General features: G+C 49.8%; 8 protein-coding genes across 8 annotated transcripts; 5 read left to right on the top strand and 3 right to left on the bottom strand.

The window, feature by feature from the left end:
• Positions 1–591: 591 nt before the first annotated feature.
• Positions 592–1,547, bottom strand: F4807DRAFT_88755 (dynein light chain type 1-domain-containing protein). Its single transcript, XM_048003610.1, has 7 exons — positions 1,491–1,547; positions 1,317–1,408; positions 1,233–1,255; positions 1,143–1,176; positions 1,021–1,082; positions 876–945; positions 592–811 (listed from the first exon to the last, which is right to left on the bottom strand). Exons 2-7 carry the CDS (start codon positions 1,366–1,368, stop codon positions 747–749), a joined length of 306 nt encoding a protein of 101 aa, XP_047854265.1. The 5' UTR covers positions 1,369–1,408; positions 1,491–1,547; the 3' UTR covers positions 592–746.
• Positions 1,548–1,955: 408 nt separating this feature from the next.
• F4807DRAFT_88716 (RNA-binding domain-containing protein) lies at positions 1,956–5,012 on the top strand. Its single transcript, XM_048003609.1, has 3 exons — positions 1,956–2,312; positions 2,365–3,189; positions 3,395–5,012. The coding sequence occupies exons 1-3, from the start codon at positions 2,085–2,087 to the stop codon at positions 4,883–4,885; spliced, it is 2,544 nt and encodes an 847-aa protein (XP_047854264.1). The 5' UTR covers positions 1,956–2,084; the 3' UTR covers positions 4,886–5,012.
• A 582-nt stretch (positions 5,013–5,594) lies between these two features.
• On the top strand, positions 5,595–9,126 carry F4807DRAFT_88712 (uncharacterized protein). Its single transcript, XM_048003608.1, has 3 exons — positions 5,595–6,184; positions 6,253–6,510; positions 6,579–9,126. Exons 1-3 carry the CDS (start codon positions 5,749–5,751, stop codon positions 9,044–9,046), a joined length of 3,162 nt encoding a protein of 1,053 aa, XP_047854263.1. The 5' UTR covers positions 5,595–5,748; the 3' UTR covers positions 9,047–9,126.
• A 2,799-nt stretch (positions 9,127–11,925) lies between these two features.
• On the top strand, positions 11,926–13,813 carry F4807DRAFT_88701 (uncharacterized protein). Its single transcript, XM_048003607.1, has one exon. The coding sequence runs from the start codon at positions 12,472–12,474 to the stop codon at positions 13,717–13,719; it is 1,248 nt and encodes a 415-aa protein (XP_047854262.1). The 5' UTR covers positions 11,926–12,471; the 3' UTR covers positions 13,720–13,813.
• Positions 13,814–17,214: 3,401 nt separating this feature from the next.
• F4807DRAFT_460486 (uncharacterized protein) lies at positions 17,215–17,673 on the top strand (the record flags this gene model as incomplete). Its single annotated transcript, XM_048001534.1, has 1 exon — positions 17,215–17,673. The coding sequence occupies one exon, from the start codon at positions 17,215–17,217 to the stop codon at positions 17,671–17,673; it is 459 nt and encodes a 152-aa protein (XP_047854261.1).
• A 173-nt stretch (positions 17,674–17,846) lies between these two features.
• Positions 17,847–18,898, bottom strand: F4807DRAFT_88696 (PIG-P-domain-containing protein). The gene has a single exon (XM_048003606.1). The coding sequence runs from the start codon at positions 18,737–18,739 to the stop codon at positions 18,020–18,022; it is 720 nt and encodes a 239-aa protein (XP_047854260.1). The 5' UTR covers positions 18,740–18,898; the 3' UTR covers positions 17,847–18,019.
• A 266-nt stretch (positions 18,899–19,164) lies between these two features.
• On the top strand, positions 19,165–20,684 carry F4807DRAFT_460484 (Actin/actin-like protein; the record flags this gene model as incomplete). The annotated part of the gene is made up of 2 exons (XM_048001533.1): positions 19,165–19,219; positions 19,321–20,684. 2 exons carry the CDS (start codon positions 19,165–19,167, stop codon positions 20,682–20,684), a joined length of 1,419 nt encoding a protein of 472 aa, XP_047854259.1.
• Positions 20,685–21,015: 331 nt separating this feature from the next.
• Positions 21,016–22,914, bottom strand: F4807DRAFT_88634 (putative serine dehydratase domain-containing protein). The gene is made up of 3 exons (XM_048003605.1): positions 22,584–22,914; positions 22,376–22,510; positions 21,016–22,304 (listed from the first exon to the last, which is right to left on the bottom strand). The coding sequence occupies exons 1-3, from the start codon at positions 22,761–22,763 to the stop codon at positions 21,096–21,098; spliced, it is 1,524 nt and encodes a 507-aa protein (XP_047854258.1). The 5' UTR covers positions 22,764–22,914; the 3' UTR covers positions 21,016–21,095.
• Between the last annotated feature and the right edge of the window lie 2,001 nt (positions 22,915–24,915).

The raw sequence follows: 24,915 nt of genomic DNA, 5'->3' as shown, positions 1-24,915 counted from the left end.
AGCATGCGCTCTGTCGTGCTTTGTTATTCGTCACAAGATTTTGAGTGCTGAGTGCCGATCCGTGGACCGTAATCGGTCCATACTCATTCGCCCGACTTTTACACATCTGTAAAAGGTTCGGGAGACTGAGTTGAGGACACGCCTTGGAAAGACGTCACTGAGGGTTGGCTAATCTCGTACCCCTGGTCTATCTCTAGGTGTATTTAACCCGGAGATATACAGAATGCTTAATGTTTCTACCCGCTGCTGGTCCCCGGGAAGGGGACCCTGCAAAGCTACATTGCCGCACAGAATTAATTTCATATCCTATGTATACGCGTCACTTGGAGACAGCAGCAATGGAAAAAGGAAAAAAGAAACCTCGCGAATAGTCCTTGCTGGCGTGGCTATTCAAAGTTCGTTACTGCACTTATATGAAACATCTGAATCTGGGTAAGCCTTGCATGCTTTCACATTGCACATCTTTCGTTTTCGTATACCCATATGTCTTCTTTATTGACGATTTATGGAGATGACCAGCGTACATCAACCCAATTCGATGCTGTGACCGAACTACGTAAGTAGCAACATTAAGGGGTTGAGTAATCACCGAATTCGTGCCCTTGAAATTCCTGTCCTTGCAATCCTGACGATCGTGCACGTCGTCGCATGTTACGAATGTTACGGGCGACTGCGGCTAAGACTCTGACATAGTGGGAAAGGAGTCCGAGAGGTACAACTAGATCCCTTATTCCAGAGTCACAGCTCTACTGCGTCTTGAATAACAAGATAGCGCAGTGTCCCAGATAAAAGTAGATGAAATGCTTCGTCTCTGTAACGTCGTTAGCCCATAATATGAAACCAGGTGGATATTGTTGGTGGCAAGGAGGACATACCGTGAGTGACGAAGCTTCCGAAGTTGCGTCCCACTATGCAATGCCAAGTCGGGCCCTTTCGTTCGTCGAACTAGTATGCTAGAATTAGTACTCTGCCTGAAAGCGACAATGATGTCAGAGGATTAGGTTTCGTAGACGGGCTTACCGTGCGTTTGATGTGTTGTGCGATGTCCTTCTCGATGGTGTACTTGCCCATAGCTTCCTGAGCTGTTCACATAACGTCAGAATAGAATATGGATACGCACACCCTTTAATGTTGATACATACCGACATCGATAGCCTCTTGTTGCATATCCTCAGTCTGAACTTGTAAGTTAGCCCATATCGAACCCTCGTTTATTATTCAATGATTCTGACCATATCCGCCGACTTGATCTGAGCTATAAATCGAAGGGATTAGTCAGTTAAACGATCCATTTGTGATTCAGCGACGCAACGGACCTTCAAGCTTGTCGCGGCTTCCAGCCGGAGGGGGAGACTGTTGCTCAGCCATGGTCTCGATTCGACGTCGACGGTGTGATGATTAATCGGTTCTATTATAGGTACGACGGTTAGCAAACAAGGCTCTGTATATAGGTGAGAGTTGCACCAAGATTAAAAATACGACAAACATACCCGAATCAATGATTCAATCGCAAAATACTGACGGTGCGAAAATTGACGATACCGCAGTTAAGCGCAGGGATTGGGATTCAAGGTCTCCAAGGTTGTTGAGTGGAAAATGTCAGGTAAGCAATGGAGTTTTGTTGACGGTCGGTCTGTATGGTGAATGATTTGGCTAGTGCCCAAGGTCGCGTTTGTCCATCGAAATCCAATCCCGGGTTTTGTTTGGACGATCCCTTGTCATTGGTTCCTGGGACCTGAGAATTACATAAACCCTGTCAATGCTTTCGTCCCTATTGGTGAACGTAAATGCACAGGCCATCCAGCTGATTTACGTAATCACAAAATGAATCATGGGGGAAGTGGGGCTGAAGAGCCGCAGGTGGGATATATTCCATCACGTGATGATAACCGTTTAATTTTCTCTGATACGAAAATTGGGAACTTTTTTTTTTGACCCTCTAGATTTTGTTATGCCTCTCATTGTCCTCCATAATGTGTAGATTTAATAACCATTCACAAAACATCCACCGGACAACCTTACCCTTTTCACACTTCTACCAGCCTCTGATAAGCCCATAACAACTAAATCAACCACATGTCATCATGGATTCGTCTCGAATCTTCGTAAAAGGTCTGCCACCAAATCTCAACGAGGCCGACTTGCGCAAGCACTTCGCATCGAAAGGTCATATCACAGACGTCAAGCTGATACCCCATCGAAGGATTGGATATGTTGGCTACAAGGACTCGCGGGAGGCTTCTGCTGCAGTCAAATATTTCAATCGCACCTTCGTGCGGATGTCCAAGATAACCGTCGAATTAGCAAAACCTGTCAGTAGGGTCGATCGCAACTTTGATCGCATTGTATTAACATTGTTTGCAGATCGCAGATCCATCGTTGTCCAAGGCCAAAGAAAGAAGAAGTGGACTAAAGGCTAGCACGGAGATATCCCGGGCTACCAAACAGTCTTCGGAATCGGAAGTAACCACTGACAATGCAAAGAAGAGGAAGCGGGATGCCCTCGACGAATCGGACCCCAAACTACAAGAGTACTTGAATGTTATGCAACCCGCGAAGGCTTCTGCAAGCACAATACATGGAATAGGCGCGGAACCCACAGACGAGCCTCCTGCAAAATATGCAGCGCTTGCTGTCGACGAGGGAGGGTCAGACGATGAGTACGAGGTCGTACCAAGCCGGCGAAAGAAAAGCCAAACCTCAGAGAGCATGAACCAGTCAAAAAGTGTGGTGGACGGTGTGGATAATCAACCCCATGAGGAAGCTGAGGAGGCTGAGGATCCTCCCATAGAACAAACGTTGCCAGACGCACCTATCTCTACCGAAGCCGCGACTCATGTACCTGCTGCCACGGATGACGACTGGTTAAGGTTACGGACAAATAGGTTGCTTGATTTGGTTGATGATGAAGATGTCGTGCCTACAGCCGCGTCCTCAGCGAACCCATCATCCAAATCACCAAACCAAGAGCAAGAACAGCCCGAGGTTATCGATGCAACTGTGGACGAAGATCGAGATATGGATGATCGAAGTCAGCATTCGGAACCAGATGAGCCCATTGCAGAATCAAAAGACGACGATATCGATACTGTCCGCAAGACGAAAAGATTATTCGCCCGAAATCTACCCTATTCAGCCACCGAGGATGATCTCAGATCGTACTTTGAGCGATACGGTGTCGTTGAAGAGGTAAGGTTTTCCTGATTTTTTTCGTTATCTTATTTTTTTGTTATTGCTTTCTATGATGAACCCCAGATAGGGACAGCTTATACCAAAGGTATATGATGAGAAGTCTGGGCCAGTATTTTAGTAGATGCTTCGTATCTGAGAATAATCCCTTCGTCATTAATTTCCGCCAGTTAACTACCTTTCATTCCTGCTAAAATGACGATAGGTACACGTGCCAATGAAAGACTCTAGCAATAATCGGGGAATCGGCTTTGTTTTATTTGCTAGTCCAGACGATGCAACAAAAGCATTCCAAGCAGATCGATCTTCCTTTCAGGGGAGGATCCTTCACGTTTTACCAGCTTCGGCGAAACGTGATCATAATCTGGACGAGTTCGCACTGTCTAAGTTGCCATTGAAGCAGCAGAATCTCATCAAGAAAAGAGCCAAGGCGGCGGAGTCCAGATTCAACTGGAACTCGCTCTACATGAGTCAGGATGCCGTGAATGCATCGGTTGCTGATCGTTTAGGGATTTCCAAGGCAGAATTGCTCGATCCTACCAATTCTGATGCGGCCGTGAAGCAAGCGATCGCCGAAACCTCGACGATTCAAGACACAAAAGCCTATTTAGTAGCCAATGGCGTTGATCTAAATGCTTTCAAGTCAGGTCCGCGAGGTGATACAGCTATCTTAGTGAAAAACTTCCCTTACGGCACTTCGATTGAGGAGATCAGGGCGCTCTTTGAAGAGCACGGGCAGGTGCTCAAAGTGCTCATGCCACCCACGGGGACAATCGCCATTGTTCAGTTTGCGCAAGGTCCTCAGGCTAAGACGGCTTTCACAAAGTTGGCATACCGCCGATTCAAGGAATCCATATTGTTTCTCGAGAAGGCACCAAAGAACTTATTCGTTGGTACGGAGCAGCAAAATGATGCGTCCCAAACTAGCAAGGAGTCTAGTGGCGTACAGAAGTTATCTGCGTCAGAGCTGCTAGAACAAGACAGCCAAGAACCGGTCGAGTCGACCTCGTTATTTGTGAAGAACCTCCATTGGGATACTACTACCCAGGAACTTGCAGATGAATTCAAGCATCTCGAGGGATTCAGATCTGCTCAAGTGAAGACTAAAAAAGATCCCAAGAAACCCGGCCAAGTGTTGAGTATGGGATTTGGATTCGTCTCGTTTGCCGACAAGAGAGCTGCTGAAGCGGCTCTGAAGGTCATGGACGGCCATTCTCTCAGGGCACACAAACTTCAAGTCAGGGCTTCGCATCGTGGACGCGACGCTGCTGAAGAACGGAGACAAGAGGACAATGCGAAGAAGGCCGCGAACCAAAGGACGAAGATCGTAATTAAGAACGTCCCCTTCCAAACTAACAAGCATGATATTCGGACACTTCTAAGCACGTACGGACAGCTCAAATCAGTCCGCATACCCAAAAAGTTCAATGCGACTAGTAAAGGTTTTGCTTTCGCAGAGTTTGTCTCTCCAAAGGAGGCAGAGTCTGCGATGCTAGCCTTACAAGACACCCATTTATTGGGACGAAGACTTATCCTTGAATACGCAGAAGCAGAAGCAATTGATCCAGAAGAGGAAATCGCAAAGATGCAGAAGAAGGTGGGCGGCCAAGCTAGCAGAATGGCCCTGCAACAGCTCACAGGGGGAGGTCGCAAAAAGGTTAATCTAGGAGGGGATGAGGACGAAGGGGAGATCTAACGAGTAATTAATGTCTATACTTCTGGCTCCGTGCCTGACTATGCTACTGAAGGAGTGTAGCGATTGCCACGTTGGGAGCTAGGGGGTGGTGGTTCGTTGCGTTATCCCTTGTTAAGGAGAGGGCTGCATTGGCGAATCTGGGGCCGCTTGACTGACACCAGGAGTTCGGCACTGCAATAGCTTGCAGAATCCACCCCTCCTTTGAGTGACTTCGAAAACCCCTCCCGATTAAATGTCTACAGGTCCTAGACTCGATGATCTTGTATGGGTACGTTAATCAAAGTCACATTCCCCCCGCAAACCTCACGAGGGTTTCAACGACGACCGGCCCGAGAAGGGCTAGAGGACGTCTCCATAATAGGAAATTGGTGCATTCCCACCGTGAGTCTATTGCTGCTATTCGTTATCACCTTGTTCCTAGTTTCCTTGCGTGCCAACTGCGCGCACCCCATACAGAAGACGTCAAGCACCTATCTTCTTATCTCGATCTTGTAGATCATGGCGTCTATACTATTTGGAGCATTTTCTTCAAGGCGCCCTTGAAAGCCTCCTAGGAGGGGCTCCTAGGGCTTGGATGTTCCTCCAGGGCACATCTATTACTGTCCTCCTAGATAGTCAAGTAGCTACAGAGCAGCAATGAGATATCTATAAGATATGATGATCCTCTCTTCCATACCAATACCCTCGTCCAAGATATCATCTCTAGTCTTAATAGTAATAGGCATTCTCTTTTGCCACTGCCATTCCTTTCCACATATCTTGTTCTGCTTCCCAACGTTCTTGAGGTCTCTCGAGGCATTCTCTTGAATTCTCGCTCCTTTCATGAAGCATTCTTTTTGTCTTTCGTCACACTATCGTTCAAGATGGAGCACCCACGAGCTGTCCTTCCTTCTCAGAGATACTCCCCAGCATCAGACTATGCGTACGAGACAGATCACGAAGTAATACCCATAACGCGAACGCCGCTTGGTGAATCTACGGGCAATATCCAACCACATAATCTTGCTGCTCTAGCGCTTTGTAATCACTCCTTATCACCACCTCTTCATCCTATACCAACACCACCTATAGTCCCTACGCAGGCTTTGACCTCGAGTTACGGGACAAGCCTTCGAGGCGGACGTTCTTTACACCGAGATGTATCATTACGAGAATCACCAATGGGTTATCCGAGGGGTAGCAAGAACCCCATCTACGCGTACAAACATTTCGCCGATTATCGTAATAAAGTAATGCAAAAGGAGCTCGAAAAGGAACAACCAATATGGCCTTTATGGTTAGAAGATGCCTTTCTCGATGGTAAGTAATGCCTCTTACTGATGTCTAATTTCCGGGCTTTATGGTACGAATGCTAACTCTGTCGATAGCCCTTCTCTTAATTCCCCAGATGGGCCGGAAGAAATTCAGCTCGAAGACTATTCTATATGGGCGAAACATGCTCATCACAGAATACCTATGGATCTACCATTGGTTGCTACATCCTCCCCAGAACGGTGAGGTTATCCCGAACAGACAACAGAGGGAGAAAGGTCCGGATGGCAAGCCTCATCCTATGTACCGAGGACGAAAACAGGTATCGAGCCACATTCAAGTTCTGAAGGGCTTCTTCGCCACGTTAGTCACTTGTAAGTAACATCATTGGCTTCTAATGCCAACTACATTTTAGCAAGTACTCAGCTAACCATCTCTCAAGTCCACTTCATCTTCCCAAGCAAGAGGGATGCCAAGGAAGAAGACAGAAAATTAATAAGGGATGATGATGACACCGAATCCTTCAAGAACAACAGGGTGTTAATATCCATAGCCGACGGGCGTTTACCGGATGAACGGCCCAATTACGAATATTTCGCTCGCCTCTTAAGCGCCGATAACGATGTATTTTTGCGTCCAAAACAATGCTGGATCTTCGTTTCGTCGTCCCAGGTTAGCCTCAAGGAGAAGCACGTCAAGATGGACGACGGAACAACTAAAAAACAAGTCACGGGCTATACATCCAACGGCCATTGGCTAGGAGAGTCTGACTACCCCCATCTTAAGCTTAACGACGGCAAGGACTACAAAGACTTACCTCGAAACGGTGACCAACCAACTGTGCTTCTGCATGAATACACCAGATCAATTTCACAGAAAGAGTCCTCTTCCATCAAGGACATCTCCAACAGATGGGACGTCCAATTTCCAGAGCTAAAGGAGAAACTTCTCTCGGCGCTAGATGACACGCACCCCTCAGACGAGCGATCATCTCGCTGCGTAGTCGGGCCCTGCGACACGTTCCAGTTCGAGGTGACACTGGATCTGCATGCGACATCAAAGTTTCCCGACGGCTCGGAGCTCAATGGCATGGTCGAACTCTCGATCAACCGCCCCGAGCTGCACAACCACAGCTGGCGGTCGGTGACCTCGGTCATGAAGCCGGATGAGCTGCACATCTCCGGATCGGAACCTGACTTCTGGGATCGGAGCAATCCAGTAGAGGTCATTGTCTCGCACCGCGTGGGATGCAACGGCGTCGGCAGATGCGATTGTGCATCCCGCGGCAGCAGGGACACCATTGGCGTCCCGTTCCCGGCTGCAAGCTGGGCTAACACATTTATTAAGCTAGCCCCTTACGTCACTGCGGAGCGGGAGCGAAGGGCGCGCGAACAAGAGTCACGCAAGGGGCAGCGGCCCTCCCGTGGTGACCGTGCGATGAAGAAAGAGGATGATGCCACTAGTAAGGCGGGCGGCGCAAAAATGCCAACGCCTAAGGAGCTCCTGTCTCAGGTCGCCATGTACCAAGAAATCTGGTCCGCACCCAATGACGGCACCACAAGTTCCGCCACCACCAGCAACGAGGGCAGCAAGCGCGGATGGACACGGCGTGCTGTTGTCCTATGGACGTTTACCCCCGTGCATGAACACACGGACGACAAGGGGAAGACGGTCACCGTGGCCGCAGGCACAAACTGGAAGTTCCTAACCAAAGTCGATCCAACATCCGAGTATCATCAGCAGCGCGCGTACCAGACCGGCGCCCCGTCTGTCTCTCGTGACAGCGTCATGTCGCCCAATCCCGGCTACCAGGCCCACGTTCACGCGGCCATGCACGAGAATCTGAGCGCGGTATACGATGCGCCGCTGCCAGTGCCTACTACATTGCCGGGACACTCACGTCAGCACCAGAGCCATAATCAAAGTCATGGGCAAGGGCACCACCAACAACATGCACATATCCCGCCGGGCCTGGATTTACTAGACGGGTTCGACAACGGGCTAGTCACGCCGCCACCCACGGCCTCACTGACGGGCGGCTATCCACATAGCTTTGACGGAAGCGGCAGCGCGGACTCTGCGCTGCATCATCACCTCAGCTTCATATCGGACGGGACGAGCGGGGCTGGATCGACAGAGATACCAGCCACCGCGAACCACAACCACAACACCGGCAACAGCAGCACAGATCCGTTTCTCTCCGGCCTCGGGGTCCCCGTCTCGACGTACGAGGACCCGACGGGAACGGACTGGACGGCGGCCCACGGGACAGGAGGTCTAGGTCTCGACGTAGGAGTAGGCGGAATGGGTGTAGGAAGTAGCACGGGTTGGAACCCCGCATATGGCGTGACCTGGGCCGACACCGCGGGTCTGACGAGCGCGACTACCAGCGCGGGCGCCGGAGAGCCGCTGTGGGCTACGGCGCCGAATAGCGTCGTCGGCCAGGACTCGCGCGATAATAGCCTCAGCGGCGCAAGCACCGGGCACTGGAGCGAGGATAAGTACACGCACCACCCGCACCAGCAATCTTCTTCCGGGGTGCACCCGGACCCCTGGGCGTGGCAGGGCGGTGAGCACGCTGCTGCTTGGGACGTGGATACGCAGGATTTCTCGCTGAATATGGGGAATGCTGGGAGTGGGAGTGGGAGTGGGACGGGGTTGACGCCGCTACGGTCCGCGTATCATCATCAGCAGCAGCATCACGGCGGCGGTGGCGCGGCGCAGCAGGTCGCGGGACGGAAGCGCTCGCGCGCCGAGAGCGCGGATGCGGAGGAGGATACGGTGTATCCCGTTCCTTCTATGCGGAAGCTGTCGCATCCGCACCCGCATGTGAGCGTGAGTCGGGGACAGGGACACGGACAGCAGAATGCGCCGACGGCGGTTATGGATGATGGGAGAGGGTTCTTGTGATGATCTCCCTGTCTCACTGCTGCTATCTTCTTTTGCTATCGCGATTTTACCTATCTACATCGGATCTACGGTCTACACATTGGCGCCAGCCAGTTTTTTGGAGTTCGGCACGGGTTATAGGGTGTTGATTCCATTGTTCACACTCGTATTTGTATTTGTATTATATATCGGGGCTTTTTTCAAGGGGCGTTGACTGGTATAGGGGTTTGGGTTTTGGTTTCCCTCGGACTTTGATCAAGTTCCGCTGGCTTTTTGGGATTGGGAAAATTAGGGTATGGCAAGGAAAGGGGCTTTTTGGATATACAATACATATCATACTATTTACAGTACAGTTTTTCGGTGTATTACTTACTCGTGATTACAAATGTTAAATACGTGCTTGTTGATTGGCATCGTGACATTGTTTCATCGTTCCACTAGGATGATTCTCAAAACATCGGACCAAGATACTATATAGGAGGTAGGTATACGAGAACCACGAAGATAACTTAAAATCAAATGTAACACGTTAAATTAGGCTTACGACAGCAGGATAGAACTAATCGACTAAACGTCCGACCGACTCGGAGAGATAAAGCGATGTTGCAAGATCTGATGTTTCATGATCGAATGCTTGGCGATGGCAAGGGAGCATCGTGAGGTCTTGGCAAGCTGAAACTTCCTGAACTTCTCAATTGGAGTTCGTTGTCTCTCCGATGCTACCGCGCGGATCGACAACATGGTGGTGATTTTCTTACCCCTGGCAGCCCTGGACACTAAAACCGCTAAAAACGAATGGGCGATCGCCTCGACTAACAAGGGTGCTTGTGTCGATTACGCAACGATATGTACAAGGGTGACGATATGAAACGGTGGAGATGCAGATATCGGAGAAGTCGTCTGGATTTGTTTAACTACTACCCCATATTCTTCAGGGCTGAGATAGGAGACTTGGGATGACAGTTCCAGCTTTGGAATCGCATCACCTATGGTAGGGGGGACCAAGAAAAGACCTTCTATTGTTAAAGACAATAAACTGTATCAAAGTGGTAAGCATCTTAGTCAATCATTCATGCGTGAGGACTTCAGGGGCTTTCACATGTAGAAATTGCCTGTCGGTATAAAGTATAATACCGTGTCTACGTGCTTAACGCGAACCTTGACTTTGAACTTGAGATGATGGGGCCTTTATACTCCCGGGAGGGTGTTTAAGTTAAGGTTATCCCTTTGCCAAGGAAAGGCTATCGGCGTAGTTTCAGAATTAATGCGGCGCTTAATGGTTACACGCGCAATTGACAAAGCGAACATGCAATTACCTATTAGGTATTTACCTAGGTACCTAGGGAGGTATCGCTTGTATCTACTCTGACACGGGTAAAAAGAGTCCTGTAATTTTCGAGGTACGGCGCTTATAGCAGGAGCACGAGACAATGGGCGGTATCGAAATTGAAGAAGCCGGTGAGGAAAGAAGAAGAATGCGGATATGTGCTCAAATTTTTTGCCAAGACGGCGGCAATGCAGCCAACCGTGTCGGCCATGTTCGTCTGCTAGGAGACTGATGCGACAGCCACCGCAATGAATCCTGCTACTGTCATTTTGTAGGCTTCGGGTATGGAGATTACCTAGGTCACGAAAGAAAGGCCATGGGCAGCGAAAACCGGGCATGGCTGGCGAGCCGCCGCATCGTGGTTTTCTGGTAGCCTCTCAATGCAATGAGGTTCGGTTGCATTTCGTCGCGAGCTGGGGTGGGAGTCGTCATTTGATTGGTCGTGATGCAAAGAATAGGAAAAATGGAACACGGAGACCGTGCTTTAGATGTTGTGGAGAATGGAGAATTGGTGCCGAATGGTTGGGCTAGGTTGAGCAAGTTCTCGATACCACGTGAGTATTTCCCAATTAAGACTCGTAAAGTCACTTTTTGCCGGCCAGACGCTAGAAAACTACATAACCTTATCGTTATCATTCCTCAACAAACCCTGATAAGATCCCGCACTTTTGTACTGTGTACATACCCATACTAAAAGTCTTGTGCCACTAGTGCCACAAACACCCCTGCCACCTCCGGACTTCAACCCAACCTTTCACGCAAATCACGTAAATCACATACTTTTACATGCTCTACTCACATCCATCTTGATTACCTATACTAAGTATGTATACAGGAAATAGATCCGCTTCCCGTCTACTGGCGCGCATGAGCCATCATTCCAAACAAAACAGCCGCTACAAACAATGTCAGCCTATCGTATATCTCGTCATCAACGCTACTTCCGTAGACCCAGACCAGAATTACTCCACGCTATCCATCTTACCAACCTTAGCAGAGAACTTATCACATAGAATCTGTAGCTGAGTGGCTAGAACCCTCACATGCTAGAATGAGGCTAGAAAATTATAGCTAATGGCCTGTCTGGCTATATCATACGGCCGCGGGCCGCCGTGTTCCAGAAATCGAAGTCCCATGTTATGCATGAAGCTTGCATATGGTACACTGTACGAAACAATACTATAGTCCTCTATTCTCTTAGACAAATCAAGCGGCTATCTCTACTAGGGTTAGGTACTTGAGATTGGATCTTAGGGTACCACTACTTTTTGACTCACATGCGTCGATATTTTCCAAACTTCCCATCCTAAGTACCACTTGAGCTGGTTGACTCACTGGAAGTCGAGAGGCAAGAGTTAACTAACAATTTACATCCTACGCCTACTTTCAGTATATCGATCAACGGACAAGGTGAACGACTGATTAAAAGACCTTGTCACATGGCACTGGCCGTTTATAATCAGCCAGTCTCGCCTATCGTTCACCTTGTTGGTGGGTCCTAAAACTCACCTTGCCGCCATCGCCAAACCTTCTTCATCTCACACATCAAAATTCACGGCGCCTCCCACCTACTTTCTCGACTTACTCGTTCTACTAGTTCACTTTCTCACGCCTCTTTGTTCACGCGGGCTCGTCAAAACGATAAAACAAATCGACTTGTTCACCTTTGTCGATTGTTCAACAACGAGGCCTATTGTTCACTCTCTTACACCATACCATTATTGCCCCTTGACAAAGAAGATAGTTCTACCTATTTCTATTTGACAAGTCGGCCTGACCTCGCCTGCGGCGACGCGCCTTAGTTATTCGTCCATCTGGAAATCCGCCTACGAATTCGTATTTTCTCTTCTTGCGCAAGTCGACCAACTTCACTTCACTTAATCATTCTTCTTCTTTCTAGAAAACACTGAATCCATTTAACTACAATTTCGTTGTCCTATCGAACAATATCCTTCAATTCCTAAGACATAAAAACTTATTTCCTACACCTTCCTTCTACATACATACTTCAAACTCCTAGCGTTCTATTTTTCTTTTCTTTTCTCTTCTCGCAGGCGAGACAGATCAAGTCAACTTCAGACAAGGTCTCATAAAAATTACTACAATCTACTTATTCAAGATGTTGTCCAACGGCATTTTTACCACCGTCGCCCTCCTCGCTGCTGCCGCGCCCGCAGTCCACGCCCACTCCTGGGTCGAGCAGGTTCGCCAAATCGACCTTACCGGCGCCTTCACCGGCAGTGTGGGCTATCCCATCGGCTACATGAATCGATCAGCTCCCGACTTCAACGACAGCTTGGCCCAGAACAAGATCTTGAACACGGCAACCAACCCAGCTATCTGCAAGCCCAAAGCCGGTGCTTACGACAAGGTCAACCGCCTCAGCGCAACTTCTGGAGACTATGTCGCCATGCTTTACCAAGAGAACGGCCACGTCACTCAGCCAAACCTGACTCCTCGTCCTTACCGAGATGGTATCGTGAACGTTTACGGCACTCTTAACCACGAGGACTCTGATGGCATTAACGATGTTCTCAACTCGTGGACTGCCGATGGTAAGGGTGGAAACGGTAAGGGCAAGCTTCTTGCAACCCACTACTACGACGACGGTCAGTGCTACCAGAACGCCGGCCACAACTTCGCCATCCCTATCTACGCCACTCGCTTCCACGAGCACGGACTTGAGGAGCTTTACTGCCAGACCGACTTTCAACTTCCGGAAGATCTTCCCGACTCTGGCACTTACACTGTCATGTGGGTGTGGGACTGGCCTCTCATCACTAGCGACACTCAGAACACCACCGAAATCTACACTTCGTGTGCCGAGATCGAACTTGGTCCTTCTAAGAATAGCACCAAGAACGCTCAGGTCAAGTATGCCGGCAACAACAAGATCCAGAGCGCCGGTATTAAATCTCAGCTTGCCACTCAGTTCGAGGCTACTGGTCTCGGCATCGGTACTCACTCCCCTCTACCAGGACCGAGCAGCGCCGCAACTTCTACTCAAGGCTCGGATGCCACCACTACGTCTGGCGTGACTGCAACTGGTTCTGCCGACCCTACCTCTTCGTCGACCAAGAAGCACAAGGGCCATCAGAGTGGAGTCGCTACAGTCACCGTTACCGCAGCCGCCATGACAACCACAGCATGGAAGACCGTTACCGTTAATGCAATTGGAAGTGGTCAGCAGACTTCAAGCTCAGCCTCGGCCTCGGCTTCGACCAGTGCCTCGTCGGCGGCAGAGCAGGCTTCTGCCTCAATCAGTGTCACTTCAGCCGCACCTACAAACGTTGTCCCCGTCACTACAATTTCTAAGTTCATGAAGGCGCGAGCGACAGGACAGGCACGCCGGATCGACCAGTCCTAAAGCGCGCAAGTATCTTAATCCTTGAAGGATCATGACACTTACGACGTTTCGGTTTATTCTTTTATGATACCCCTTCCTTTACCAACCGAGCCAGTTCGCGTTCAATTCAACTGCACATATTCAACTTTCGATTCATTGTCCATAATTTTTTCACACACTTTTCCACGCCTGGTCGCGTTTTCTTTCCTTTACTTTTTTCTTTTATGAAAATCACATGAGAACACGACATGGGGCATATCATCGCATTGAATCGGGACGAAAGTGTCCTTATCCAGGAAAGCATTTAGGAGGGTTTTGCATGGGAGGGAACTTGTACTATGGGAGAAAGTCACAACATTATGGTCACACACTGCCTTGTAGGGATACGTCAAAGTTCTACTTGCATGGCAGAGGGGCAGCATTCCAATGTACGGGCATTGAATGACACAACTAACTCCTCCGGTGTGGCAAATCGACTTCTAGGTCAGGCGTTTAGGGCATAGGTCGATTAGGTTTGCATTTGCAGGAAATACGGAAAGGAAAGGAACGGAACGGAATGGAATGGATGGTCTACACAAAATGTACGGACGTTAGCTACTCATACGATACCTACTTGCTAGATTTCCCTTAACACGATCAGTCAACGAATTCGACTTCGGCTTCAGTAGACCGTAGTTAGAAGCTCCTTAAACGGGGTCTAGCTAATCCCTTCGACTTCGGAGACCCGTAGACGGAACAGATATCCCTTCCAGAGTAGTACTACTGCATTTACAGGTAACGTATAAGGACACAAATGGGTATATAACAAGCGAGGGAAAGAAGGCTACGTAATATTTAATTCATCTAGTATACATCTTATCTAACTATTAATCTTTAATTAATTAATACTATTCTACTCTATATCCAGTACCTAGCTAGGTACGTTGTCTAGGCAATTATTACCGATCTATCACATTCCCAGGTTTCAGATACCGCAGCGCAGCAGCTGAATCAAAGAAAATATGCAAGTCTGCAGCCCTATATGCAGGTCATTGTCTTGGCAATGTATATTACAGCCTATGATAGTACTACAGTACCTGTCTAGGTAAGCTTTAGCTGCGCCTCTTGATCCAGGGACACAGCCAATCGGATGAGACATGTCTTGGCTATGCTGCGCAGATCCTGCGTGCTTGTTGACGGTGGTACGGGATGACGTTGTACATTATCGGAGACGTCATCATTTTCTGCATACCTACATAGTATAGGTCGCCGACGAAGGCGCAGTGCAAGTAAGCCTTACCGCCTTATTTTGAACATAGATCGTGGTGCGGCTGAAGGAGCGTATGCGGAGGGACGCCTCGTCGCCGACGTCGGGTCTTTGTCAGCGCGGGAAGATCCTGTGTCTTTGGGAGACGGGGAAGGGGTTGAGCAAAAAAGACGTCGAGGATATTTCGAGCCTCTACGTAAATCCCGCTTCGCAAAACTAGCTGATTCCAATTTTCGTTCTTCGGTTTGGGCTTTGCGAAAGTATTCTGTCGGTCTCTGCCACCTATGCGAAACCATTGTGGACGGACCCTCTCCTGGAACTGGGAGGCTTCGGCTTACTCACCGAGAGGTACTGTTTGAATACGAATTGATACTCGGCGGATACGGACCCGTCATTTCTGAGTAATGAAGGTTGGACATATCGGTTGCGGAGACGAAAGGGATCCCCGGCGTCCTAGGTACTTACGTTCTCCTACGCGGAAGACTGTGTCTAGCACGCCGCTTTATCCTCGAACCAGACATCTACGGGGTTTTTCTTTATTAGCGAGGAAGATACTATCGTAAATAGTCAGGCCAGTTGTAAGTTTTCGAAAGGGCGGCCGGATTTTGAGCGGGTGCTCGGGAGCTTAGGGTAGGCAGAGCTAGGTGATACCTAGCAGTAGCCAACAGAAATAGAAGTAGAACATTCAAGAACGAGCTAATGGTCTTTGGTAAGGATTGTTGTGATAACGCGAGTTATGATGTACTAGATTGTTGTGCCAAGTTATACCTGTATCAACATTGGACGTCCAGCCAAATATCTCGATATTTTATGTGAAAATGGTGTACTCTGTCGGCGCCTTCGGTTCAAGCCACGGCAATCTCCAGGAATAGGGGCCTAATTCCGGAGAGTGAATGAGCTGATGATGAGCCTAAAGATGTGCTGCATCTTCCTGCGTAGTAATGCCCAAGCTTGGATACGGAGTGAAATGAGACTAACTTCTGCTTGATAGTATGAAAACGACGCTTTTGCCTACATGTTTATTTATGATAACGTCGTTATTGTGTGCTGAATAGTATGAGAATGGCGACCTCTAAGAGCCGTCTATTCAGCCCGAATCATGTAAAGCAATGAAGATTCCAAGATCCTACAACAGTCAGAAACCGGAATTTTATCGCTACTATTCCGTCTCCCACTTCTACGGATGGGAACCTACATAGGTAGTCGTCCAGATCAGGTATCAATTCGCGAGATACCGTATAGATGGCCTTGGCGGAATGAGGAGATGAGATATCTAGTCGAAGAGAACGTTAAAATACGCACTTGAACTGCACATTTCGTTCGTAAACGGGGAATCTTTTTTTTGATAATACCAACAGTAGCATGCGTATCTCCTTGGTTCTTAATCCGAGTAGAAGAGCAGCTCAGAATCGATTATTTCTCCTTGTTCTGTGTGCTCTCCTAACAAAATTCCCGGATGTCAGGAGAAGCTCAAATACGTCAGAGGGTCCGTTTGAATAGGTTGGTATGATCTACTTTTGCTCCTTTTTTATATCTAGGCATAACGTTAGAAACCTAGTGGTTTTACGATTTGAACGTCTTTATCCCCTAATATTACTTGGTACCGCACGGCGAGTAACCCCTCAAAGAGCCAAGATGATACAATGATATCTTTGTTCGGTATAAGGGACAAGTTTCTATCCGCGGGGTCGTAAACCATCCCAACCAAGCAGTCAACCTCCGTAGCAGCAGCGCAGCCACATTTATAAGGCGGAAATCGAAGCAACCCTACTACGAGTATGGATGTGGCACAGGTCCTAAGGTTGGATAGAAGATAGGCGAGTGGTGTTCTAGGTAGATCGGCAGCTCATATGGGGTTCACTCCATGGCGTAGGCTATTGTTCTAGAAAGAAGGATGGTGGCTTCTGGCTTAGTAACATGGTAAACGTGGGTCGAATTTATCCTATCCTGTCCACGGCCCTAGACACCACGTATATCGAAAGGTCGCGAGAATTTAGCCTATAGCTCAAACGTACTGCCCAGCTTATGAGGATTCGAGCTGTTTCTAAGGTCACAGTCGAGAACGGCTCGAGCTCGGAATCGTTTATGTCGCCGCAAGATATAGTAAACTGCAGGTATTGTCCTTTATATCATGGGATAGCTAGTGGAGCCTCAGATATAAATCCGACCTCAATCTCCCGCAAAGATCGAGTGGAAATCCATACCCAACCTTTACCAGCATCCTCGTTACAATCGTATCTTCAGCAAAATACCAAAACTTGCAAATCAAAATGCGCTCCTCCACCCCCCTCTTCATTCTCTCCGCGACTAGCACCCTCGCCGCACTAACCCCAACCTGGGCCAAACTTGCCCTCTCCCTGAACCTCATGGAAGCCAACCTGAACACGGACCGCAGCCGCATCGACAAGCACTACATCGACGCGAGCAAGCGGGCCGCCGACAACAATGCCCTGAACACCACGCAGGGCGTTGTCGCCGACGCCCTTCTGACCAAACTGATGGCGGCGAACGCTATGCAGATCAAGGCCTTGAGCGACCTGCGCAGTTACTTGTTCTACCCGGAATCGAACCCGGAGGAATACTACGGGGCGGCTAAACGGGGGGTGGAGAGTATTGATTTCGGGTTGCCGGAGGGTTTGTTAGAGACGCAGGGTGTGTTTAATGACAAAGATGAGGTGAGGGCTGTTAGTGATATTCCCGGGTGTGCTACTTGCGTTGTTGATTGGTGAGGGTGGTTGAGGTCTTGACTCCATCCTGTCTATTTTTCAACGAAGGAACCTGAAGCCATGACTCCTTCACTATCCTTTACGCAGGAGGTATGGAGGTCTTGCTAGTCTTGGCGAAAGACAGGTGATTTGAACTCGATATATGTCACCTTGTTCAAGATCAAAGGTACCCAGACTGCAAAGCCTTTTATCTGGGATATTAATACCGGCCCTAGGCTTGTGATCGAGATCAGAGACTTAGTCAGGCTTGCTCGCCTCAAATGGACTCGTAATCAAAAACGTGCTCTTAACGCTTCAAAAATGATTCAAATCGCTGTCCACAATATCTAGTGTCGTAACAACATAGAAATCAATGTATTTCGAATTGCTCGTCGTCCTCCGAATCCTCCAAATCACCATATAGAACTTCGCAAACGCCGGCAAGGGGCACATCCATAACGGCGTCCGTGCCTTCGTTCCAAATATTCTTCCAGTCGAGTTGCTTAGCCTTCTCCTCCGGGATGGGTTTCTTAGATTCGCCTAGCCGTATCCTGCCCTTACTATCGATCGTCGCGATCTTAGCTGCCTCATCCACGATCGTCTCCAGCGAAGTCAAGGGGAGAGTCAGAATCTCCGTGTTGTAGGCCGCGAGCGCGACGTAGATGTATACTATAAGCATGACGAGGAAGGACGGGATGGCCAAGGCCCACCACCTGTTAGGATAGTAGTATATGCCCAAGGCGTGTAGAAACGGCGACGGTAGGTAGGCCCACAGGAGGTAGATGAGGAAAGTCAGGGATGAGAAGAGATATAAGACGAAGCCGTAGTACTCGTACGTGGGCACCTTTGGGGATGCGCGCGGCACCGGCTCGAGCTCGTCGTCCGAGGCATCGGGTGTGGTAGGCCGCGAGGGGCGAAGTAGCGATGTCAAGGACGGCGATGGAGGCAATGGTGTTGGAGGTCTCCCATAGAATGGAGGAGCGAAGTAATTCTGCTGTAGCGGAGGTGGAGGCAATGGCTCATCGCTAGAAGATGATAGGTCGGACTGATCATCTGAGAGGAAGTCTTCCTCGTCCGAAATGAGCGACATATTGGCTCGTATACCTAGGTGTGTATCATATGAATTCTTTGATAATCCAGCTGTGATATCTTCTAACAAATTGAACCATTGTTTGTAGTTTATGCATACTTTTTCAATTGTGTCCTGACCGTCGCGTAGGAGCTTTTATAAAAGTTAACCGTTCCAAAGTTCACATTACGTATTAGCGGAGGACCAGGGGTACCAAGATTCCTAGGTCCCTTAGCGCGACCCCCACTTACCCCAGCCACAAGATATAGGTTCAGGTACAGCCCGCGTTACCAGCCACAGGCGCGACTAGAGGAAAGAGAAGCTTCACCTGGAACGCGACCGACCAAAAATTCGAGGTTGCCCTCAGTACTCGCCGATTCCCAAATCCCACCAAACTTCATCTCCTTGCCACCTCCATCCGCTCCTTACCATTGGGAACCGACGCCATGGCTCAACAACCACTTCCCAATACGCAACAGCCCCTCGATGTTTATGGCGGTGGTAAGTACAAGCCTCGTCTTTAGCTCCAGCTCCAGCTTATTCTATACTCTATAACTGATTGCATGTGCTTGCTTTATACTAACGCGCCCGCGCCCCACCAGATGAAGTATCGGCCCTCGTCCTCGACGCCGGTTACTGTCACACCCGAGCAGGTTTCGCCGGCGAAGATGTTCCTAAATCAGTCATACCCTCTTTCTATGGCAGCTTCAAATCCGGCGAAGGCGACAGCGCCACCGACCATGAGGTCTTCGGCGACGAGTACCTGGTTCCCCGCGCCGGCTTCCAGGTCAAAAACTACATGTCGCGCACCGAGAGCATAGTTGAAGATTGGGACACTGCTACTAAAATGTGGGAGCACGTCCTCATCAAGCGTCTACAAGGCGAAAGGCCTACGCCACCCAGTAAGAACGGGCTTAACGATCCTTTCGAAGATGGCGAGGGAGACATCGCGATGGAAGACGCCGAAGAACAGGAGAAGCCATTGGCTGAGAATCCCCTGTTGATGACCGAAGCGCCGTGGAACACTGGTAAGGCACGAGAGAAAGCCATCGAAATCGCTATGGAGAACTGGGGATGCCCTGCGTTCTGGCTATCGAGAACACCCGTGTGCGCTGCCTTTGCGGCTGGCAAGGCCTCGGCATTGGTGCTCGATGTAGGAGGCGCGAATACGAGTGTCACCGCTGTTCACGACGGCATGATCCTGAAGCGCTCTATCCAGAAGTCGCCCGTTGGAGGCATATGGCTGTCGCAACAAATCCGAACCCTATGGGAGAACAGCGACCCGAAAATTGACATCATCCCGTCTTACATGATCGAGAACAAGACCCCCGTGGACGCAGGCGCGCCAGCTCAGGCTACGCTGCGCAAGTTCGGCTTCGATCTCCATCCATCTTTCCGAGCTTACGAGGAGGAGCGCCTCCTAACCGAGTTCAAGGAATCGGTCGTCGAGGTCTGGCGAGGCCCCGGTAGATTTCTCAATAATGAGGAACTGGCTAAGACCCAACCCGGCCGCGTGTTTGAGATGCCGAACGGCTCGAATCAGATGTGGAGAGAGCAACGATACAGAGTCTCGGAGGGCATGTGGGACGAGACGGCCGCATTGCGGACGGGTGCATTACCGACGGGCGAGGCCGTCACCAAGGCCCAGACGATCCCTGAGTTGATCAAGGCCGCCGTCAATGCAGTAGATGTAGACCTACGACCTAACCTTCTAGGAAACATCGTGGTGACGGGAGGCTCGAGCCTGCTAAATGGATTCAATGACCGCCTTAACCAGGAGTTATCGACCATTTACCCAGGCATGAAGGTCAAGATTCACGCTGCTGGACTCACTACCGAGAGACGCTTCGGTGCTTGGATAGGAGGAAGCATCCTGGCGAGCTTGGGAACATTCCACCAAATGTGGATCTCGCGCAAGGAGTACGAGGAGAACGGCGCCGGCATCGTCGATAAGCGATGTAAGTAATCGTCAAGATCGCCCGAACCGTCCCGCGGAACTTCCTTCAATCTTGTTGTTGCGAATTCACTTTGATGGAGGCGGAGCTTTTACGTATCTCCCACCTCACCCCCAGGCGTCCGGAGTCGGTAGATAGCCCAACGTAGGTAGGCAGGCTTAGGCACGTTTGTTCTTTTAGAGGGACAAAAAAAATAGGAACAGGGAATAGCTTTTTTTCTGTGACCGCAAGAGAAAAGCAAAATCGAGAGTGAAATTTTCATCCAGATGTCCAAGAGAGCTAGATGTTGTTTTTTAAGTATCCAAATCGTTCCCCTAAATCGCCCTCCTTACCCCTTAACCCCCTGATCCCTCCCTGCCCTTTTTCTTACGTATCTTTTCTATAACTACCTATATATATGAACTGGTCTCAGACGCCTAGAATCACCACCCATTCCACCGCACCCACACATCCACAATCTCGTCCTCCCTCCCCGCATTCCGCGAGTCAACAACAAGATAGTAAGCGTGCGCCGCGCCCGTGATGCACGAGTGATTCGGCCAAACGCGCACGCGCTGGCCCACGCGCAGCGCCACCTCGTCCTCCGCCTTCCCCGCCCACCGCAAGATCCCGTGCTCCTGCGACAGGCTCGCGACCTCCCAGCCCTCGTGCTGCGCGGGGAACCCCGGGCCCGGCGCCGGTAAAGTGTCGCTCAGCTCGCCCCACGGCATGAGCACGCCCCAGCCTACGTACGATTCCCCCTTCACGGCTCCCAGGTCGGCGACGGGCTCGCGGCCTAACGCGATGCAGCCTGCGTTTACGAGAGCCTCGGTGGAGTGAGTGGGGGAGCGCGACGGGTATAAAGAGCAGATCTCCGCGAGCACGGTGACGGCGATGGAGGAGGCGTTTAGCGTGGCGGAGTCCCGCGCGTGCGCGCAGAGTTGTTGGATGTCGAGGGTTGGGTAGACGCCGGCGTGGACTTCGAGGGTGAAGGTGCGTGATTTTAGGGTTTTTAGGAGGGTTTTGAGGTGCGTTGTTGGGACGGGGGTTAGGAGGGACGGGGATGTGGTGTTGCCGTTTGTGGTGGTGCCGTTGGTACCGTTAGCAGCAGCTGCTGCGTCGCCGTTGGTATCCCCATTAGTTCCCGCAGCTTTAGCGTCACCGTCCGCGCCCGTGCCCATCAAATCCGGATGCTGGATCGTAGTCGCCGTCGGCGTAGCGCCCACGCTCAAAACCAAGGGATCGCGCCCGGTTGCCCGCCTCTCCTTCACCTGCTCCGCGACGCGCCGCAAGCCCTCGAATTCCTGCGACAGGTAGTTCATGGCCTCCCAGTCGCGCCGCGATGCGTACGAGTGGCCCGCGTGGCTGTACACGCCTAGCAGCTCCGACTCGCCCTCCGCCTCGGACGCGAGCAGCGCGTCGATTAACTGGGAACATGAGGGCGTGTCCGGAATCACGCCTGCCCGGTGCCCGCCGACGTCCACTTTGAGGAAGACGAGAGGCGAGTGTCCCGCGGAAGCGCGGAGGGTGTGGAGGAGTGGTACTTGTGCCGTGTGGTCGACCATCACGGATAGCGCGCCGGCGCCTAGCGCCGCGGAGACGGCGGCGAGGCGCGGGATGCAGGATGGGTAGAGCGGGAAGGAGTAGAGGACCTGTAGATGGTATGAGATAGGTTTCCGGGTGGATGGGAGCGGGGAGCGGGGAGCGGGGAAGTTCTGCTCACGTTGACCTTCCGCCCATTCTCCTGGTACTCTTTGAGTAAGGGGATGAGCTTCTCGGCTTCGATTATGGTGGACACTATTAGGTTCACCGGAGACGAGGATTTGTCTCCTACTTGGAGTCTTGTGAGCTCCTCTGTCTGTATTTTGAATTATATTAGCTTTATCCTTTAATATAAGCTGTGAGGTAACTCGAGATCTGAGAGGGTGTACCTTGTGAGTCTTGATATGTGCTCGCCAGCTAAGTTGTAGTCTTTCCGCAGCCTCGAGCATCAAGTTGCAGTTCGCCTCGACTTTAGCCAGGTCCAGCACAACTTGGGGCGTAACCACATCGTTCAGTGTCTTGCCTACGAACTGGTCGCGGAGGGTATCCTTGGATAATTGCACAGCCATTGTGGTGTTTCCTTGCTTCCAATCCTCCGTGTTTTCTTTTGATATCCAGTCTATGTAGATCTAGCCACCATATAAGTCCTATAAGATCCAGTTATTCCCAATCCAATGTTTCTAAATGGACCCGACGTTCTCGGGAGGGGTTCGAGAAAGAGATAAGTATATATACTGGGTTATATTATACACGCTCGGCGCCTTACATCCTTAGACCAGGACTAGGTGACGCCGAGAGCGGGATGTAGCCCGTGACCCACTAGTTAAGTGCGGTATACTTCAGTATACTAACTTACGCTAGTTGGGCTTTCATGCACTGTCGACGGACTACCTGCATCGCAAGCGTGGATCACGATGTAACGAACCCTACAGGAGGAGCTTCGTATATCGCGTCATATTGGACCGATCGTCAGGTGAGTAGCTGGGTATTCGCGCTGAAGAGTTATTGTTATCCAGGGACCAGGGTTGTCGATCAATTAAGTCCTAGATTTCACTTGCTTTTTTGCTTATCCTTTTTCCTAAGCCGCCATCGTCAGGATAACATCATCGTGTCTCCTCGTATAGCGGTGACGAGGATACCTTATACATACCTAGTAAGACGAAAATAGTCGAGCAGGGAATTATACTACGTAGCATTCTCGCGTTCCACCCATTCGGGACGAAGCATGCAAAAGCGGTTATCATTGACGAGTGAAGACCGAGGTAACAAAGGCTTTTGAAACTAATTCCACTAGTGGACATTCGGATCCGTGCATATCTTGTTTTTTGAACCATGATGGTAGAACTAAGCTATGGTAGACGCCTGACCCCCAACTTGCGTGTTGGGGGTATGGGGATCGTGACTTTACGACGCTTCCTCTAATAGGGGTATTTTGTCGGTGGATTCCTCTAGAGAATGCCTCTACCAATTGCCTCAAGAACTGCGATTACCGTAGCTCAGGGCATCAATAATGTGCTTAGGTACATTGGATCTTCTCAGTTGATGTCCTGAGGTCGTTTGGATAGATATTTCTAGCAGCGTGTCATTATACGAAGATATTTAGAAAGGGGGAAAGGGGGAGATTCAGCTCAAGCGCAGGAACTTACTCAAACTCCCCAGCCTGCCGGTTTAACTTACGATTAAAATCCCCGACGTAGCAGTGATATAGTGAAGACTTTTTATGGTTCCGTTACATACGTGGTTGGCGGTGATTTGGTACCAATACTTTCCATCCACATGACTCCGGTAAGCTACAGGCGAACATGCAGTCCTTCACTGCTAAGAGGTTGTAAGTATCGTCAATAAATTGCAACTGTTGCACGTATTTGGCCAGATATCCTGTGGGGATATTGCTCGACGACGTCGCGCTAACTGTCTAATGCAGGATTCCCAGAGATGGTGCGGATAGAGGTGTATTCTGTTAGTCCATGATTCGAAGGGCAATCCCCAATATGGGTCCGACCTTGGGCTCTCCATGAACACAAGGTTGATATTGCGGGGTGAGTACGACTCTAGTATTGCTTGCGATGTATAGAGAAGCGGAGCAGAAGCTAGGAAGTTGATTCAAATAGGAGAAGGTGAAGGGTTGAGTCTTGCTAAGCGATCTAAGAAGGGACCTTCTAACTTTCGACCGAATAAGATGAAGAACTATCTTCTCAAGCAATGCAATGATCGGGTTTGCAAACTGTAGATAAAAGACAGAATCTATAATATTGTAGATTGTAACGAGCACAAGTAAAACTTGAGATTATTGGCCATAATATGGATACTAATATTGCGAATAGCAGGTAGGTATTATGGATGTGTAAAGGTTTACAATGGCACCTTTACCTTGTCCACGAAAAGGAAGACAATATTCAACGCAGTCAGCGAAGAATTGCCATGTTCCACAGCATTTGATTTGCATTGATTTGACAATTTCTCTGTTCGAAGGAATTAGGTGCCGAGCCTAGAGAAATCATAACCCCAAGAACCCCCCACGGATCTACTAGTATCAAGCCACATCCAACATGGAACCTAGGTACGTACCTTATGCCACACAGCCACAGCCACAGACCCACATTTCGCAACCGATCAGCCTCAATCAAAGGCACCAAGGAACGTTGAATGTGCCAGTGCTTAAGTTTATTTCTTCACCCTTCAAATTTTTTTTTCGCACCCCTCACAAACAACTTGCACTGG

This window comes from Annulohypoxylon truncatum (assembly GCF_022578515.1).
Source record: "Annulohypoxylon truncatum strain CBS 140777 unplaced genomic scaffold F4807scaffold_16, whole genome shotgun sequence".
NCBI lineage: Eukaryota > Fungi > Ascomycota > Sordariomycetes > Xylariales > Hypoxylaceae > Annulohypoxylon > Annulohypoxylon truncatum.
This window is presented reverse-complemented; position numbering and strand designations above follow the sequence as displayed.

Bases quoted from the DNA above. Each gene is read 5' to 3' on its own strand.
- F4807DRAFT_88755 (XM_048003610.1), bottom strand. From the start codon at position 1,368: ATGGCTGAGCAACAGTCTCCCCCTCCGGCTGGAAGCCGCGACAAGCTT. The intron at 1,256-1,316 runs GTCCGTTGCGTC...TTCGATTTATAG, and splicing joins AAGCCGCGACAAGCTTGAAG to CTCAGATCAAGTCGGCGGAT. The intron at 812-875 runs GTATGTCCTCCT...ACGACGTTACAG, and splicing joins CGGAAGCTTCGTCACTCACG to AGACGAAGCATTTCATCTAC.
- F4807DRAFT_88716 (XM_048003609.1), top strand. From the start codon at position 2,085: ATGGATTCGTCTCGAATCTTCGTAAAAGGTCTGCCACCAAATCTCAAC. The intron at 2,313-2,364 runs GTCAGTAGGGTC...CATTGTTTGCAG, and splicing joins CCGTCGAATTAGCAAAACCT to ATCGCAGATCCATCGTTGTC. The intron at 3,190-3,394 runs GTAAGGTTTTCC...AAATGACGATAG, and splicing joins GATACGGTGTCGTTGAAGAG to GTACACGTGCCAATGAAAGA.
- F4807DRAFT_88712 (XM_048003608.1), top strand. From the start codon at position 5,749: ATGGAGCACCCACGAGCTGTCCTTCCTTCTCAGAGATACTCCCCAGCA. The intron at 6,185-6,252 runs GTAAGTAATGCC...CTCTGTCGATAG, and splicing joins AGAAGATGCCTTTCTCGATG to CCCTTCTCTTAATTCCCCAG. The intron at 6,511-6,578 runs GTAAGTAACATC...CCATCTCTCAAG, and splicing joins CTTCGCCACGTTAGTCACTT to TCCACTTCATCTTCCCAAGC.
- F4807DRAFT_88701 (XM_048003607.1), top strand. From the start codon at position 12,472: ATGTTGTCCAACGGCATTTTTACCACCGTCGCCCTCCTCGCTGCTGCC.
- F4807DRAFT_88696 (XM_048003606.1), bottom strand. From the start codon at position 18,739: ATGTCGCTCATTTCGGACGAGGAAGACTTCCTCTCAGATGATCAGTCC.
- F4807DRAFT_88634 (XM_048003605.1), bottom strand. From the start codon at position 22,763: ATGGCTGTGCAATTATCCAAGGATACCCTCCGCGACCAGTTCGTAGGC. The intron at 22,511-22,583 runs GTACACCCTCTC...TTCAAAATACAG, and splicing joins CACATATCAAGACTCACAAG to ACAGAGGAGCTCACAAGACT. The intron at 22,305-22,375 runs GTGAGCAGAACT...TACCATCTACAG, and splicing joins AGAATGGGCGGAAGGTCAAC to GTCCTCTACTCCTTCCCGCT.